Source organism: Myxocyprinus asiaticus, chromosome 38 (genome assembly GCF_019703515.2).
Source record: "Myxocyprinus asiaticus isolate MX2 ecotype Aquarium Trade chromosome 38, UBuf_Myxa_2, whole genome shotgun sequence".
NCBI classification, from domain to species: Eukaryota; Metazoa; Chordata; class Actinopteri; order Cypriniformes; family Catostomidae; genus Myxocyprinus; species Myxocyprinus asiaticus.
In genome coordinates, this window is record NC_059381.1 from 8,174,889 (window position 1) to 8,193,118 (window position 18,230).

At 37.5% G+C, this 18,230-nt stretch overlaps 1 protein-coding gene across 12 annotated transcripts in view; it reads right to left on the reverse strand.

The window, feature by feature from the left end:
* The window catches only part of LOC127428446 (E3 ubiquitin-protein ligase NEDD4-like), a 106,317-nt gene that overhangs the window by 33,386 nt on the left and 54,701 nt on the right, over positions 1 to 18,230 (reverse strand). For 8 of the 12 annotated variants that reach the window (XM_051676828.1, XM_051676827.1, XM_051676818.1 and 5 more), the window contains 7 exons: positions 12,074 to 12,124; positions 11,224 to 11,274; positions 8,031 to 8,092; positions 7,539 to 7,641; positions 2,966 to 3,126; positions 2,371 to 2,506; positions 1,930 to 2,118 (listed from right to left, as the gene is read on the reverse strand). In XM_051676828.1, coding sequence (XP_051532788.1) covers positions 1,930 to 2,118; positions 2,371 to 2,506; positions 2,966 to 3,126; positions 7,539 to 7,641; positions 8,031 to 8,092; positions 11,224 to 11,274; positions 12,074 to 12,124 — 753 coding nt within the window. The remainder of the gene's footprint in view (positions 1 to 1,929; positions 2,119 to 2,370; positions 2,507 to 2,965; positions 3,127 to 7,538; positions 7,642 to 8,030; positions 8,093 to 11,223; positions 11,275 to 12,073; positions 12,125 to 18,230) is intronic. The other 4 variants (XM_051676830.1, XM_051676829.1, XM_051676824.1 and 1 more) reach the window with 1 other exon arrangement.

Sequence of the window (18,230 nt, forward strand, 5' to 3'; positions counted from 1 at the left end):
GTGATTCAGCATGAGTGTACACACAAAGGTTTACTGTGCGGATGTGAGGCAGAGAGTCAGCTATTAGGTGACAACATTTATAACAATCCATGACTTACTATGTCAAGGATTTCACACTTTCTCAGGTAATGTAAAAAAAGTTTCCCTGCTCTGCTTGAGTAAGATGTCTTTAAAACATCTCTAGGTGTCTGCAGTATAATAGTTAATGATCTGGGCTTAAAAAAAATAAGGTTCCAGGTTCAGTTTCAAGCAGGAGCAACCAAGAGAATTGCTTAATATGACAATCATGGCCTTTCTCCATTGTGCCCTCCAGCAAAACTATTGAAACCAGGCAGGCAGTTACAGAAAGACTGTCCCTGAAATCACTACACTGCAAAAAATCATTTTCTTAATTACTATTTTTGTCTAAATATTCTTAAAACAAGATGTACTTACTTGACAAGACAAATGACATAAGATATTAAGTCTTGTTTTCAGTGAAATCTGACAAAATGTAGTAAACTTTATGCATAAAACAAGAAAAAAAAAAAAAAAAAAAAAAATCACTTGTATTGTTAGGACCTACAGAGCTGAGATATTCTTCTAAAAATCTATTTTTGATTATGTTCTGCAGAAGAAAGAAAGCCATACACATCTGGGATGAATAAATGATGAGAGAATGTTCATTTTTGGGTGAACTATCCCTTTAAGAAAAATACTTTTTTACCGTGTATTGCTTTGATTGGGAAAAAAGTACCTGTTACATTGCATAGTAATTACATTTCATCTGAGAAAGCCTTTTACTAGCTTTTACAAGTTCATGATACATCACTAATAAAGGATTCATCATTGACTAAGACATAAAACTTAAAAATCAAATTAGTAATATTCCAATATGCCAGATTTTTCAAATATTAGCACAATTTGAGTACATTTTATGTGAAATAAATTTGTAAATTAATTTGAATAAGTTCTGTGTACAGCTTTTGTAATAAAAGTTGCTTTGATTAAATTGTAATATATTCTATGGTATATATTGGTACTATCCCTGCTCTCAAGATATCACCATTGGCCAATGAAAAGCCTTATCAGTCATCCACTAAATCCATCCTTACAGTCAACAAGAAACATTCACAAACCATTTTAGTTCCCTAATGTGAAATAGGATATACAATGAGAATAAATAAATAAATGTATACATTGGGAATTGATTGGATAATGATAAGTGGGCATTCAATACCTGAAAAGATCAATACCTGAATGCAAGTTAACATGTACTCAAGAATTAAGCACAATTGGTGTAAAAACATAAGAAAGTACACTCACTGAGCACTTTATTAGGAACACTATGGTCTCGACGTGGTCTTCTGCTGTTGTAGCCCATCCGCCTTAAGGTTTGACGTGTTGTGCATTCTGAAATGCTATTCTGCTCACTACAATTGTACAGAGCGGTTATCTGAGTTACCGTAGCCTTTCTGTCAGCTTGAACCAGTCTGGCCATTCTCCGTTGACCTCTCTCATCAACAAGGTGTTTCTGTCTTCAGAACTGCTGCTCACTGGGTGTTTTTTGTTTTTGGCACCATTCTGAGTAAAATCTAGAGACTGTTGTGCGGGAAAATCCCAGGAGATCAGCAGTTACGGAAATGCTCGACCCAGCCCACCTGGCACCAACAATCATGCCACGGTCCAAATCACTGAGATAATCCCCCCCCCCCCATTCTGATGGTTGATTTGAACATTAACTGAAACTCCTGACCTGTATCTGCATGATTTTATGCATTACACTGCTGCCACACGATTGGCTGATTAGATAATCACATGAATAAGTAGGTGTATTAAGTGTTCTTAATAAAGTGCTCAGTGAGTGTATATAGGCTTTTTTTTTAATGTTGACTTTAATTTAATTTATCAATTTCTTTGTTTTTCTTTTTCCAAACTGTTGTGTCTTACCACAGCAGAGCTGGGACCTGGGATTTCTCCATTCATGTCTGGAGCAAGAGACAATCTAAGGCTGATCTCATCAGAGATCTCTGGAGTGCTTGAAAGGGGGGGAATTGCGAGAGAGGAGGGTCCGGACAAAGAATGATTCAGTACATCACTCATTAAAGCTGGGTCCTCTTCTGATATGGGCTCCCAAGGCTGAAAGAAGTGAGACTTCCATGTTAATAACTAACTGAATATTGCTTTTATCAAACATACAATACTGAAAAAATATGGAAAAATCTGATAATCCTACAAATATCATTTTTAACCACAGGAAAAAACTGTAAATGTCATAATTTAAAAGGCTTTTATAAAGGACTAAAAGCTTTTAATGGAAATTGCTTTGGCTATATAAAGTATGCATCTAGCTCATATCATAGCCGCAGAGGTCAGGGGTTAAATACTAACGTCATCGATGTCTCTGATGTCCATTTGCTCGTTTTCCAGGTCCTCACTAATGTGCCGTCGCGAGCGGAAAACTCGGTGGGCTTCCTGGTTAATCTGCTGCAAGTGATTATCATTTTCCGTTTCTGAAACCACATCCCTAAACCACAGATGGGGAAAAAGAATTTGTTCCACACGTATCTGAGTCTACTGTGGATCCAACTGCAAACTCTAAGGTTGTCCTAAAATTGTGCTAACTTCAATATTATAACTATTATATACTGTATATTATAACAGCACAATAACTATTCACATGAAAATTAGTTAACCGAAAAATCCGAAATCAATCTACTGTTATATCTATTTGTGCTCGCGCAATGATTTTTGGATATTTCAGTGTTTTGAGAATTCTCCGTTTTTATATTCTCTTGATACAATTTACAAAGGGATCAGGACACAGGCTAGACCCACACCTATGTGGCCCACTGGAGTGCCACGACTCCTTTGCCTTGGCAGCATTGACACTAACGCTGCACCATGGCTCCGATGGTCGAGTGCTGCTTTTTCAAAATTGAAAAACACACAACCTCACAAATCATTCACAAAAGAGGTGACATACACACTACTGGGCCTTTTCCACTGTGTGGTGCGGTTGTTGTGGTTGACGTAGTAGGTCCGACCCAGGTTATCCACCTTTTCTTCCCAGCCAGGAGGCAGTGGAGGCAGGAGCTGTTGAGGTCTCTGGGAGCCTGGATCTGCAGAATCGGTCACCTCCCAGCCCTAAGAAAAAGAACGTAGAAGAAGGAGAAATATAATTAAGACATAAAAAAGAGGGTTTGTGAGACACCCACCAAAACATACTATTACTACCAAAAATACATTCATCAGTTATTGTTTGCAAAAGAAAACCTACAAAGGCTAAATATATTCAAACTAAGAAATTTTTTTACGGTCACCAATGATATACTGTAAATAGTCTGAATAGGATTTCAGAAGTCGTAATATTACAAGAAAGTAGTAATAAGCCTTAATTTCTATGCAAATCAAATCATATTTCAAGGATAAAGTCATAATCTTATGAGAATATAGTAATACAATTTTGACCACCTATGATGCATTGTGTCCACAGCAGTTGACAGATATTTAAAAGTCATTTTTAGTCATTAAGGTTGTGATGTTACATCCAAACCACCATTTGTTATTACCTTTGACCCTTAAGCATAATGCTATATGATTGCCATCTTTATATATCATTGTATTTCTTATCTATGACGGCATAAATTCAACAAGGTGTCGAAAGGGGTAATGCACCAAGTACATGTGGAATATGTACTACTATTATTGCCATGGACAAATGTGTAACTCTCTCAAAATACATATTTTGTGGAAAAATTGTAAATATTATATTCTTTTGTTAAATTAAATAAAAAAATGGACCCACTTTATATTAGGTGCCTTTACTATGTACTTAAGCATTTGATACAATATATTTATGTACATACGTGTTGTTTCATTGTACTTACATTTAAAGTTACATTTACGCCTAATCCTAAACCTAACTCAACCCTAACCCTACTCTTGAACCTACTCGTACAGTACATCAACCTCAGTAGCAGCAAATGTGAATCTTGAGAATTTCGCAGAACAACATTTACTGTAGTTACACAATAAATACATTGTATTGTACTGTATGCATTTTAATGTTAGTACATAGTAATTAAAGACACTTAATATAAAGTGGGACCAACAAAACATAAAGAAACAAAAACATTAAGAATTCATCATTATTAGGGCTGGGTATTGATACAGATTCCCTGATTCGATTCTGATTCATAAGCTCTCGCTTTGTTTTGATTCTGATCCAATCTGATATCGATTCTTATGGGTATATTTGAGTTATAATGTCCTTTTTGCTTACATATGTGTAGGGCCTCATGTATTCAGATAGAAGACAAAGGCAGGCCTAACAGTCATAAAAACATTCCTCAAGCCCCCACCTTCTAAGTCGTAAATTTTACTGATAAAAATCGCGCCAAAATCAAACAAAGGGAGTCCAAAACAGACTACAAATCCAGGAAGCCTTGCTCACTAAAGGATCGAACTCTCAACTCCTATTGGATGAGGCACACCACAGAACGTCCCTCAAACATGACATCATCAGGACTTCAAATAATTCTGAAATGCTTCCAGAGGTGCTTCCAGCGACTTAGTTCACCGAATACGGACGTTGCTTTTTGCTGCTCTCCGGTGCAGCCTCGTGGCATAAGGAAGTAATGTCCGACTTGAAACTGTAGCCATACAATCTCCATCTCGCTGGACGAGTTGAGATTACTCTGTGTTCAACTGAACACTCTGACGGATCCGAAGGAGACCGCCGAGCAATTCGCATCTTCATCCATTGGCCTACAGAAGTGAAGAGATTAAAGATTTCTCTTCCATCTTCAATCAAGTCGACATTTCTGAGTTCTCCGCCAGCCCGCCGAGAATCAAGCGCGAGGAAACGGCCTCCCGTCATCACCCGAGCCTCAAGGAACCGGGTCAAAGTTAAAGGACGGAGGAAAACACATTCTACCTGTGTCCTCATGCGATTCAAGTAAGAGGTTACGTCTGGGCAGAGATAGAATATTATAGCGTGTTATTCTTGTGTTTCAAGGTTTTTGCTTGTACAGTTTACGGACCGCCATGTCCGCTCATTATTAATACTCAGGGTATTAATTATCATGAATTTGTTTTGCTGTATTGTGGTCCAACCAAATTGGACTGTTGTGCATTTTCGCCATCGCGGGTGAGACAGCAACTGAGTTCATCCATTAGAGTCAAATAACACAGGACTTTTACGAGCCCCGCTCGTAAAACCGCGTCTCTGAGTGATGAACACGGCTGCTTTATCTCCAGCTATCGCGAAATCAGCTTTCGGGCTGTCACTTAATAATCTCTCTCTCTCTCTCACTACCACACACACACACACACACACACACACACACACACACACACACACACACACCTTATGTGTTATAGGATTATTTTATTTCCATATCTAATCATATCACAGTTTAGTTTGTAGTTGTAAGTCGGAAGTTTATTGACTGCATTGTATTAATTATTAATTGATATTCCTGCATAAATAAACTTTGTTTATATTACAAAGAGAAGTGTTTTGGTTTGTTTTGCATACGCCTGTGTCATGCTGACGGGATGTCAGTGCTCGGACTCAAACCTTCATTCATTGTTTTTTTTCCCCCGAAAATCGATATTCTTCGGATGTCGATTTTCCTAAGAAAACAATCTAATATTGAGACTGTTTTAATATTTGGTTATTAGTCCCTGATTCCAGGGTGGTGCCCCGTCAATGTTAATCCTTATTAATATTCTATTGATTTTTGATAATTGATAATTATCTTTGATTGAATTTGAATGATCAATAAGCTAGTGTTAATTTTAATGTTTCATCGATGTTAACAATTGATAAGTGTTGATTTTAAAGGATTAAAAAACAGCTAACATTGATTCTCATCAATGTTCTATTGATTTTAATAATTAATAATTATCTTTGATAATTATTAATTATTGCTAATAACCAAACTTGCTCCTAAACGTAGCACACTACATTTACTGGAGTCCCATATGAGGTTTTAATGAGTTAGATCCAATTAATTAATTTAAATATTGATTAATAACTACAGAAATAACTATTAATTATTTCTGATAGTAACACTGATCTAAACAACCAGTAAAGCCCTACATATGAAAGAAATGACCTCCCAGCTAATGCTGTTAATTATACAGGGGACCTTCTAACTAGGTACATTATGAAAATATAAATTTGACTAATTATATTAGTTTAGTTTTTAGTTTAGTTATTAGTTTATCATCATTTTGGTCACATTTAGAATTTTTTTAAATGAACAAATCCATGTATTCAATCAATAAATAAGATATTATATTTCATATATAATCATATATAATATGAAATAATAGTTTATTATTTAATTGCATCATCTGAAATATTCACAGGTATTTATACTGATTTGTTGAACACGTGCTAAAACCGGTACTGTCTCTTTAACAAACCCGGCATTTCTGTAAAGAGCATCTATAAATGAGTGCATGCTAATGAGACAGGACTCGAATGGCTTTATCTTATCTATGCCATGCATGATTAGAATAAAATGTTTATTTTTTTGTTGTTTTTGATCAACAACTGACTGTAGAGAACAGAAAGGGTATTTAAAGAGACATTATTCAATGATAAATGGGTCGCGTGGATCTCGTCTTTGGACACGCGCACACATTACACGGAACAACTTTTACTCTCAATGCGCAGTGAAAGGATCTCGCTGCTGAATACTCCACCACTATATTACACAATTACTGGCTAGTGAAATGTAAACGTTTACCAGCCAGTTGCCAAATGTATATACATTTTAGTCGCATAGCGCGGAATTTAGTTGCTAATGCGAGTGATTTCCTCTTATTGCGCCAGGACTTTGGTTGTGCGTAGAGTAAAAGATCAAGCTAGGGATTTCAGAATCGATATCGAGCTCGTTCAAATGAAGATCGCGATGCATCAGAAAATCTATATTTTTACCCACCACTAATTATTATCAGAAAGATAAACAGAGGCTCAATAATGCTGTTGTATCACAAACACAGAAAGAACTGACATTTTACACTAGCATAGAGAAAAAATAAAACTGAAATGAATTCTGAAATGAAAAACTGAACAGAGGGAATGAAAGGCAAGAGCACAGGAAGCTACAAAGTTAAAGGAAATGCCAGATGGTTGTCCATTAGAGTCAAATGGCATAACTAAAATGAAAAAATGCCAAATAGTCTGCAGGGACAAGAAGACAGAAAGCACTCTAGACTCACAACTCTGACTGTCTAGCAACTAAAGTGCAGGGGCAAAAGCCAAATAAGAGAGACATTTAAGTTCCTTTCCATTTCAGACAGGAAACATGCTATCCATTATGGTCTATAAACTTATTGGCATGAAGGTCGAAATATTTTGTAAAATGAACATGCTTGTGCCCCTGCAAATGTAGCATATACACTTTCTCTTAAAACTGTCTGGGTATTTCCAGGTACAACATTCTTTAGAATTAAGGTGGAACTAAGGGGGTTGTGAGTGGAAGAGAGATACATAGAAAGAGACAGACACAAAAGGCTTTCTGTCGATGGGTTGATTTTACCTCAGCCTCTTCTCTCGTCTCACTGGTCTCCTCCTCATGGCCGCCGTTTTTTGGCAGATAGGCCATCTTCAGCCTCAGGTAGCCTTTCACTCGAGACTTATGACTACAGGACACATATACACATAAATCTGTCATCACTGATTAAAACTATAGCGCAGTCATCAGAGTAAAACCTTTAAAAAAAGAACACGCAATGGACCGGAGATGTGATTAAAACTTTGAGTATGAAGGGTGTTCCAATTCTGCAGAAATCTGCTGAATTTGCTGTGGTTCAGGCTGTAACTACAGCCACAAAGCACTAAGGAGATTTATTGGTCTTGATTAAAACTCTACTGGAAAACATTCAATCACAAAAGTGCTGAATCTTATCAAACTTCCAGTCCTGTGAATAGGGTCAAATTGCACTGCCAACACATCACACTGTTTGTGATTTTAAATATATCCAAATAGAAACAAATCTGTAAATGTATTTTGTGAGCACTGTGTAACAACCTCCTCGGGCGAAGCAAAAAGTCTTTAAACGTGTACGGCCGCTCCATCGCTGGGTCCTCCGTCTAAACGAACACACAAAAACACAAACAAACAGGCATCAATGTAGGCTAATTTCAGTGCAATCTATCAAAATAGTAATTATGCAACAGTTCTAAGCTTGTTAGCCACTGAGGCAGTTCTTACGCAACATGGTTCTCCTGTTACATATAAACTGCCCAGAGGTTGGATATTCATGGCAAAGAAGGGTTTGTCATTAGCGGCTACATTCTGACGGAATGTGATGGATTTGGCACCTCTGACAGTGCCAAAGAACAAAACTATGGAGACCCTAAAGGAAATTGGGGCATTTTGACGAGTCTGGACCACAAAAAGAGGTGAAACATATTCTGAAACGCAATAAACGTCTGTGATGCACTTAAAAGTAGATTAATTAACGAACACACTGAAAGAGAATGCATAGATATACGACTGATCTACACATAGGAAAAACATTTAGATATTTTAAGCAGCATAAATAAGAGCAGACTGAAAGAGAGCGCATGGTCTGGACTGCAACCACACAAAACTGAAGAGTGAATATGTAGGCGGCCACAGGGAAAACAGAAAGGCCTCTGTGTGCGAGTATAAAAGTGCAATCCAGCGAAGAACTCTCGCTTAGCCACTGGAAATAGTTTAGGGCGAAAACTAGACCTGTTCCATTGCAAATAATTTCCTAAGATGTCCACTGCAGGAAAAGCTGCTGTCTATTCCTCAAAAGTTAATTAGAACAAAATGGCATACTGAAAACCAATGACTTTATTATGCACAAAGCTTGTAATTAGCTATTGTTACTTGTGACTACTGTGTAGTTTAGACCAGTGGTTTTCAAACTGTAACTTTATATTTTCCATAAAATATTTATTTTGGTTTTTGTATATATATATATATATAATATTTATTTTATGCTGCATGTTGACTTTATCATATCATCCAAAAAGTATGTAAATCTCTGGTTTAGCCTTTTTGTGCATTATTGAGCAATGTGATAGGATATGTTAAAGGGCCACCCCAGAAGCATGTCCCATTTTAGTTGGAGTGAGTTTTTTTGTTGTTATCTAGTGCCGGGATAGCCCCATTTACAGCAGCCATTGTGTTTACATCCCAAGCAACTGCCTTTCCACTCCGTACAGGGACACGGGCTCCGACATGTGTCATTTGATTACAACACAGACACTATCATGTGTCCATGATATCCACAATTCTCCGCCCTTCCTCTGTAATACATTCTTTTACAGTGTTAAAATAAAGCCATAAGACACAAAAGGCCATATGTTATAGTGATTTTACTACTTAGGGGTAAGGCACATTGCCAAGCGGAGAAAAATGACTTCAATAGTTCCATTATTAATGATTATAATCAGAATTAGGGCAGAAACGATTAGTCAATGTTATCAACAACGTCGACAATAAAAAATTGACAACAACATTTTTTGGTGTCGAATAGTCATTTGATCTCATTTAACTTAACATGAGATCACATTAAAAACTCTAATGAGGTCGCACGAGAGGAGCACCAACCGCAGGTTGCGCCTGATTGAGGAGAGGAAGAAAACAGCTCACAGTGCAGACTTTCCAAACAGCTTCAGGTGATGTAGATCGCAAAATATTAGGCAATTATACAAAATAAGTAAATCCAGAAGCACTATCGTTGTGAAATAAATCAGAGCGTCTTTAAAGGAAACACCTCGGCGAGTCTGTGTTACATCTTTAATGCATCCTTTATTAAAGCTCAAATAATAAGGAAGCAGTTCATGTAAATAAGTACAAACTCCAAAACTGGCATTTCTCTGTGCGGTCAAGGTCAGCGGCGCTTCTATGAGTTGCGTGAAGTGACCCGATCTAATGGGGAGAGACTGAAACTGCATCCCGGCTGTTGCACACTTTGACGCGGCGTGCGCGTGCTTGATGCAGCTAAATGAAAACGTGATGGCTCGCAGCTTAGTGAATCATAATATATGTCACACTGTGTATCTTATCATAAATCAAATCATCAATACACAGCTATATTAAGAAGAGAGAGTTTGTTTTTTGTGAGTTAAAGGTGGATCGCAGTGAACAGAAAGGTGAGAGAGGGTAGTCTTCGCCCCATTATACACTGCAAAAAAATACGTCTTTGATTTGTTTTTGCCAAATCATCCACCGCGGCATCCACGCCCCCCACTGAGAGTGAACCACATTATAGCGACCACGAAGAGGTTACCCCATGTGACTCTACCCTCCCTAGCAAACAGGCCAATTTGGTTGCTTAGGAGACTTGGCTTGAGTCACTCAGCACGCCCTGGATTCGAACTCGCGAACTCCAGGGGTGGTAGTCAGCGTCTTTTACCACTGAGCTACCCAGGCCCCTTCAGAGAATATATCTTAAATATAAGTATATTTTGACTTTTCTGCACTGACAGAAGTATAAACAAGTAAAATAATACACTTATATACAAAATACACTTATATTCAAGACACAATCTCTGAAAGCAAGTCTTAATATCTTATATGTTGCTTCTCAAGTAAATGCATCTTATTTTAAGGATTTGTATATATTTAAAAATGGAAAACAAGACAAAACACTTAACAATATAATTGCTTAGTGAATTTTTTTTACTGAATTAAATTTAATAAAAAGTCATTTATTTTCTTTAATTCAGTGAATGTCATTTAGAGGTATTTTTAAAATATGATTTTATACTCTTTATTGTTAGTAAGCACATTTAATACAACAAGTCAAGACACAAGCTGAATAGTTGATTAAGAGCTAATGATTAATCATTGCAATAATCGCCCGAATAGTCGAATAACACTATGTAACACAATTTTTGTTCCTGGGTAGTAAGTGTTATTTCCTAATTGCTTATGCCTCAAAAGTATAGAAAATGGCTATTATTCCCCACAAACTTTGCTTCTGTGACCAGGACAGTGATATTTTAGTAAGTCACTATCAGCTGTCATTGCATTAAATCCTTATCTTTTATGTCCTGCTTAAGAAAGAAAGTCATACAGGATTGGAACAACATACTGTAAGGGTGAATCAGTTATGACAGATTATTCATTTTTGGATTAACTATTGCTTTAACCATGGTAAAATCACTGTAACACACAGCAATTTGTGGATTATTCATGAACTCAACATTAACTGGAGCAACACAGGTACATGTGATCTTACCGGTAAATGGTTGAGAGGTACATCCACCTGCCCAAGGAAGTCATCTCTGGTCTGTATATTAAAGAGAAAGAGACAGAGAGAGAAAGAGTTAAATAATGAAGCAATGTAGAGCTTTGGCTGCATATCAATGGTGACTGAACTTTAGCAGGGCTTGAAGGGGAAAAATTACAAAGATGATCAATACACACCTGTATAACCCAAGAAGAATTAATGTGTGTGTGTACTGTATGTGTGTGTGTGTGTGTGTGTGTGTTTGTGTGTGTGTGAGAGAGAGAGTGAGTGAGTGAGTGAGTGAGTGAGAGAAGGAAATACAGAAATAAGGGAACTGTTAATTCCAATAGGCATTACTTAAAGCGATAGTTTACCCAGAAATGAAAGTTCTGTCATTTACTCACCCTCATATCGTTTCAAACCCATTTGACTTTTTTCTGTATAACAGAAAAGGAGATATTAAGCAGTATGTTAGCCTCATTAACCATTAATTTTCATTGTATGAAAAAAGATGCAATAAAAGTGAATGGTTACCAAGGAAAACATTCTGCTTAACATTTAATTTTGTTTCATGGAAAGTCATACAGATTTGGAGCGATATGAGGGTAAGTACATGAAGACCTTTTTGGGTGAACCATTCCTTTAAGAAGGGAAAAACCTGACCAACCAACTGAGGAGTAGCAGATGGGCCATGAGTGAGGGTCAAAGGTCAAAGTCAGGAGAAGTGTGTTAACGCATGATCCACCAATCACAAGCCTCCAATCGCACTCCTACACCACCCACCAAATCCAATAAGCCAAACAGTGAGATTGACAGCAGTGATTGTCATGTGGTTGGGCACGCTAGACCAATGGATTACCTGACCGAGGTTGAAAAGCCCATTCTTGGAGCGATCATGACCCAAGTGAGCCTGTGTGTGGAATAAACTTATTAAGACAACAAGGACCAGTATATACTCTCAAGTCTGGGTTTCACAACATTAAAAGCACTAAAAGAGTCATCTATAAATGAAAGTTCTGTCATCATTTACTCACTTTGATATTGCTCCAAACCTGTATGACTTACCATGGAACACAAAAGGAGATGAATGACAGCCTCAGTCACCATTCACTTTCATTGCATCTTTTTTTCCATCCAATGAAAGTGAATGGTGACTGAGGCTGTTATTCTGCCTAACATCTTGTTTTTTTTGTTCAACAGATGAAAGCCATACAGATTCAAAACAACAAGAGGTTGTTTACATGATGACAGAATGTTAATTTTGGGCATACTATCCCTTAATGTATCGCTAACCAGTAATCGCCTTCAAACCCAAGTGCTTCACCTTGAAAGCGAGGAATGACATTTATGCAATCCTGTAAAATATTTTAAATACACACAAGCTTAATTAGCATATACCACATTTGGAAGGATGGCCAATGCAAATGGAGCAATCAAACATGTTGACACTGGCAGCAGGAATACAAAAATCCAAAAGTGCTTGGCCAAAAAACACTTGTAATAAGCATGGCAATTGCTCTTTAAAAAAAAAAAAAAAAAAAAAAAAGCTAGGGGAAAATTTTTTTTTTTTTACATTCTTTTTAACTTGAACACGGCACTCTAAGAGCATTAATCTGAAAAAAGTGAGATGCTGTGCAACAATTCCATGTAGCGCATGTTTACATTTAAAAACAACTTAAAAACAGTGCAGACAGATGCAAAAAACTGCTTCTTATACAACCTTCAACATAAACCAAAGAAAAGGTTAACTTTGACCCTCAATTTATCTCTAAGAATCCTGAAGTTCTTTTCACATCAGGAGACATCTACTGCACCAGAACAGTAGATTGGGCAACAAGCTTTGGATATCAACACTCATGCATCAATAAAAGTTTAAGAATGAGTCACTATATGTGGTTGTGAGTGAATAATAGGACCACAAACACATTGTCATGTTCCTATTCATAACAGAGAACCTACCATGCTTCATACAGTGCTCTGATTAAAGCTGGGCATTTCTTAGTCAGAAAGGTTGGTGACCACCAAGAGCTTATTAACTTAATAGTGAATCACAACAGCAGATTTCTGAATTAGAAATCAACAAACTAACAGCTTAACAAGCTGCACGATTTGAGGTATTATTAACGTACATAGCACAAACAGTACAGGATGAGTTAGGGACTGTTCACACCAAACGTGTCCATTGCGCAGTTGAAGTACTATTTACCTTGACAGTATCTATAAAATACAGTTGAAGTCATTAGTTTACATACACTTAGGTTGAAGTCATTAAAACTCATTTTTTAACCACTCCACAGATTTCATATTAGCAAACTATAGCTTTGGCAAGTCGTTTAGGACATCTACTTTGTGCATGACACAAGTAATTTTTCCAACAATTTTTTACAGATAGATTGTTTCACATTTAATTGAGTATATCACAATTCCAGTGGGTCAGAAGTTTACATACACTGTGCCTTTAAGCAGCTTGGAAAATTCTAGAAAATTATGTCAAGCCCTTAGGCAATTAGCCAATTAGCTTTTGATAGGGGATTGGAGTGTACCTGTGGATGTATTTTAAGGCCTACCTTCTCTCAGCAAAGACCTCAGAAAAAAATTGTGGACCTCCACAAGTCTGGTTCATTCTTGGGAGCAATTTCCAAACGCCTGAAGGTACCACCAAGTATAAACACCATGGAACCACGCAGCCATCATACCACTCAGAAAAGAAACACACTCTGTCTCCTAGAGATGAACTTAGTTTGGTGCAAAACATGCAAATCAATCCCAGAACAACAGCAAATGACCTTTTGAAGATGCTGGAGGAAACAGGAAGACAAGTATCTATATCCACAGTAAAACGAGTCCTATATCGACATAACCTGAAATGTTGCTCAGCAAGGAAGAAGCCATTGCTCCAAAACCACCATAAAAAAGCCAGACTACAGTTTGTAAGTACACATGGGGACAAAGATCTTATTATTTGGAGAAATGTCCTCTGGTCTGATGAAACAAAAATTGAACTGTCTGGCCATAATGACATGATGTTATGTTTGGAGGAAGAACGGTGAGGCTTGCAAGCTGAAGAACACCACCACAACCATGAAGCATGTGGGTGGCAGAATCATGTTGTGGGGGTGCTTTGCTGCAGGAGCGACTGGTGCACTTCACAAAATAGATGGCATTATGAGGAAGGAAAATGATGTGGATATATTGAAGCAACATCTCAAGACATCAGCCAGGAAGTTAAAGCTCGGTCGCAAATGGGTCTTCCAAACGGACAATGACCCCAAGCAAACCTCCAAATGTGTGGCAAAATGGTTTAGGGCAACAAAGTCAAGGTATTGGAGTGGCCATCGCAAAGCCCTGACCTCAAAGCGTGTGTGAGGCCTACCAACCTGACTCAGTTACACCAGTTCTGTCTGGAGAAATGGGCCAGCAACTTATTGTGAGAAGCTTGTGGAAGGCTTCCCAAAACATATGATTCAAGTTAAGCAATTTAAAGGCAATGCTACCAAATACTAACAATGTGTATGTTAACATCTAACCCACTGGGAATGTGATAAAAGAAATAAAAGCTGAAATAAATCATTCTCTCTACTATTTTTCTGACATTTCACATTCTTAAAATAAAGTAGTGATCCTAACTGACCTAAGACAGGGAATGTTTTCTACGATTAAATGTCAGGAATTGTGAAAAACTGAGTTTCAATTTATTTGGCTAAGTTGTATGTAAACTTCTGACTTCAACTGTACAAGTGCAAAACGCTAATAAAACTGTGAGGAACAACACAACAGTCAAAGACGTCTGTCTAGCACGTTTACATAGGAAAACTAGAGGTCGACCGATATATCGGTTTTGCTGATTAATCGGCACCGATAACAGGTTTCTGGAACTCTCGGTTATCTGCAAAAATCCACACCGATAGTTTTCCCCATTGCGTCTGGTGCTGGAATGGCTGGGAAGGGTCTGCTGTCATTATACAGTATGTCACTTCACTGATGGTGTTTCATTGATGCCTTCTGGTGTTTGTTTTGACACGTGAGATCACACTCTGCATGGAGCAGAACACTTCAGATGCAGTACACTTCAGTACACGTTGCCATATCATTATAAAAAATTTACCGATTGTTACCATCTATTATCATCTATTTGCATAAGTTTATATCCAGCTGGTCACATTTATGCATTCGTTAGCCAGCTAAGTTGCATAATTAAAGCTAGTGACATGAGAATGCAAATTAATATCTTCATGCAGCCGAGAGAAACGTAAAAACAAATGAAACGCATCTGATTTCAATTCCAAAAAAATGTATCCTCACTGTAATACAATGACTTCAGATCGATCACATTCTTGCGCTAAAAAACGGCTAGACAGCACAACAAATAAAGTTTAACAGAAAACAGGTGTCTCAATATGTTTTAAAGTTCTTTTTAATTAGACACATCGTCTAAAAAAAACAGCGTTCCTGCATGAGACGCTGAATAAACAAAAACAAAGGGAAACCAAGACGTTCATCTAGTGCGCATTTACATTGGAAAAAAAATGGATGGTTGCAAAAGTGTTCGGTGTGAACAGCTTCTTACAGTTGGTGGAGGTCTTTGGCCGTTGCGTCTTGCTCTCTTATAAGCATTTTTCAGATTAAGCAATGAGTTGTTTAAATGCTTTGTCAGGAAAGCTGTTCAACTTGGAAATGTGTGTCTCGAGATCCTCACGTTTGTTTCCAGTCTGTTGTGTTCCGTCTGTTTGAACAGCCCCTAGCCTAGACAGGAGCTACAAGAGGCTGCTCATTCAAACAGATAAGGGAAATAAAATGTGCTCTCTTACAATAATCTACAACGTATTAAAATGTAAACAATTAAAAGTAAACACTGTCACAGTGTGCTTGGAGAAAATACATTGCCGCGTTTTCACTCTCAATGCATTTATTAAATGAAACTGTATTCTTTTGAAGTTTGATTATCACATTAGGTCATATCCGCATAGGTCTTCCCACCCACAAATTTAAGACCTAATTTAAATGATAATTAAGACTTTTGTTGACTCGTTTAAGATATTTAAGGCTTTTTATGACCTTAAATTTTGGAAAATTGAATTTAAGACATTTTAAGACTTAAGGATCAGCGGGAACCCTGAAAATAGTGCTGGATGCAGAAACGCATTCTGTGTGAACAGCCCCTTCTGCAGAAAAATGTAATACATAAAATCTTAGTATGAGCAATAGTAATAGTGATGGTTGCCGCAGCAAGCAACACTTAGAAAGCAACAATTACACCAGACAGGTATGAAGGAATTATCTAGAAAACTCTAGAAAAGCTGGATGAGTCCTAAAGGTACTGGCAAGGATTCCGCTCATTTAGGAAACTATTTTTCTATTCTTTTGTCATAAAAGTAAAGCTCTCCAGAAGAAAAAATAATTAACTATTCAAACTATTCAAAGGGACCTTAAGACCATTACGATACATTTTTATGACCCTGAAAGTCCAGTTCCCACACAATGCTCAGTGTTAAAAATAAATGTTTGTTTAGTCATTATTGGTCAGAGAGCTGAGTTGGCAGATGACTCAAACCTTTACGGACGAAAAGTGCAAAAACAGAGAGAACAAGCAGAAATTAAGACCCTGCTGGTAGTGAGCACCAAGAAGGCATACTCAAATATAGAAGTAAACACAAAAAGGAAAATAAACGCTAGTTAAATAAACAAAACAACAAGGAAACAAAAGACGTGCATTACTTTGTCATGCTATAGGTCACCTAGCTACTTTAAGGTACTGCACAGTCAGGGGTTACGACAACAGGACCTGAGGAAAAAAAAAAATCTAAACAGTTTGGCAACATGCAATGGCACTAAAATAAGATTGGAGAACTGACAAATTAAGCAACAGGTTTCCTCTCTAAGCGGTAACAGCAAGCTATCACTGCAATGATGGGCAATGCTGATAGAAGAGCCTGACTCTTTCATTCAATCTCATTTTTACAATCTCACTCTTCTTCTCTTACCTATGAGAAAAGCTCTAAAACGTAATATCTAGAAGAAAGTCCCACTGTTGACTTAAGTGAGATTTCCCCCCGTGTAGCGCGCCTCACGCTTGCTGAAGCTGGTGAGATAGCAAACAGTCACATGGATAAACCTGATAGTACTGGCAAGTCTACGGCACATCCATGTGGTGTGACAGTTTTTATCCAAGTCACAGGGAACAAATGCGATAAATGACGGATGAAATTTGATTTAGTTAAGAAGAAGCTATACTATTGGGGAAATTCTACTTAATGTCTTTTATAAACGAAGTATAAAACCTGCTTAAATCAGTCTAAGGTGGTTAGCTGATCTTCCAGCCAGGCCAAGCTGGTTAGGCTGGTCTGTTTTGATGGTTTTGATGGCACTTGTGAGACCAGGCTGGGAGACCAGTTAAACCATCTTAAACCAGCTAAGACCAGCAAACCACCTATTGCTATTTTTGTCAGCAGTGACACATTGTAATAGAGGAAAATCTTTGTAAGCAGTAATTCTGCAGGTTATGACGTATTATAAGCCTTTTATTTTAGAGACAAATATTGTAAAATATACATCAATAAAGACATACCTGAGGTGTTTTAAAACGCTTGCATGGCTGCAAGAGGGAAACAGATATGTGCTCAACATTTCAGCTGATGAACTCAGTCTGCTGGAATATTCAGCTCCTGGAGTGACTCATTTCCAGCAATGCCATTTGAACAGGTATTGGAAATAAATATTCTTCCTTTAGAAGCCACAGATATTGGGGAAGTATTTGTGTGACATTCCTGATTCTGGAATTGGAAGATTCTAGAATGTGGATGCCTGAGAGATTCCGGCCTTGCTGTTTGCAAATATGATCGCTGTGAAAGCTCAGTCCCTTTTTTACACTTTCCATTGGGAAAATGTTGTCGTGGCTTTTGCAAGTAAACAATAATTTAATATGGGGTTATTCTACCTGTGACAAATTGATAAATGCCACACAGTATGTCAGCACTTTTCTAATAAATTGTGAATCACTGAAGGGACTCCCAAAGGTA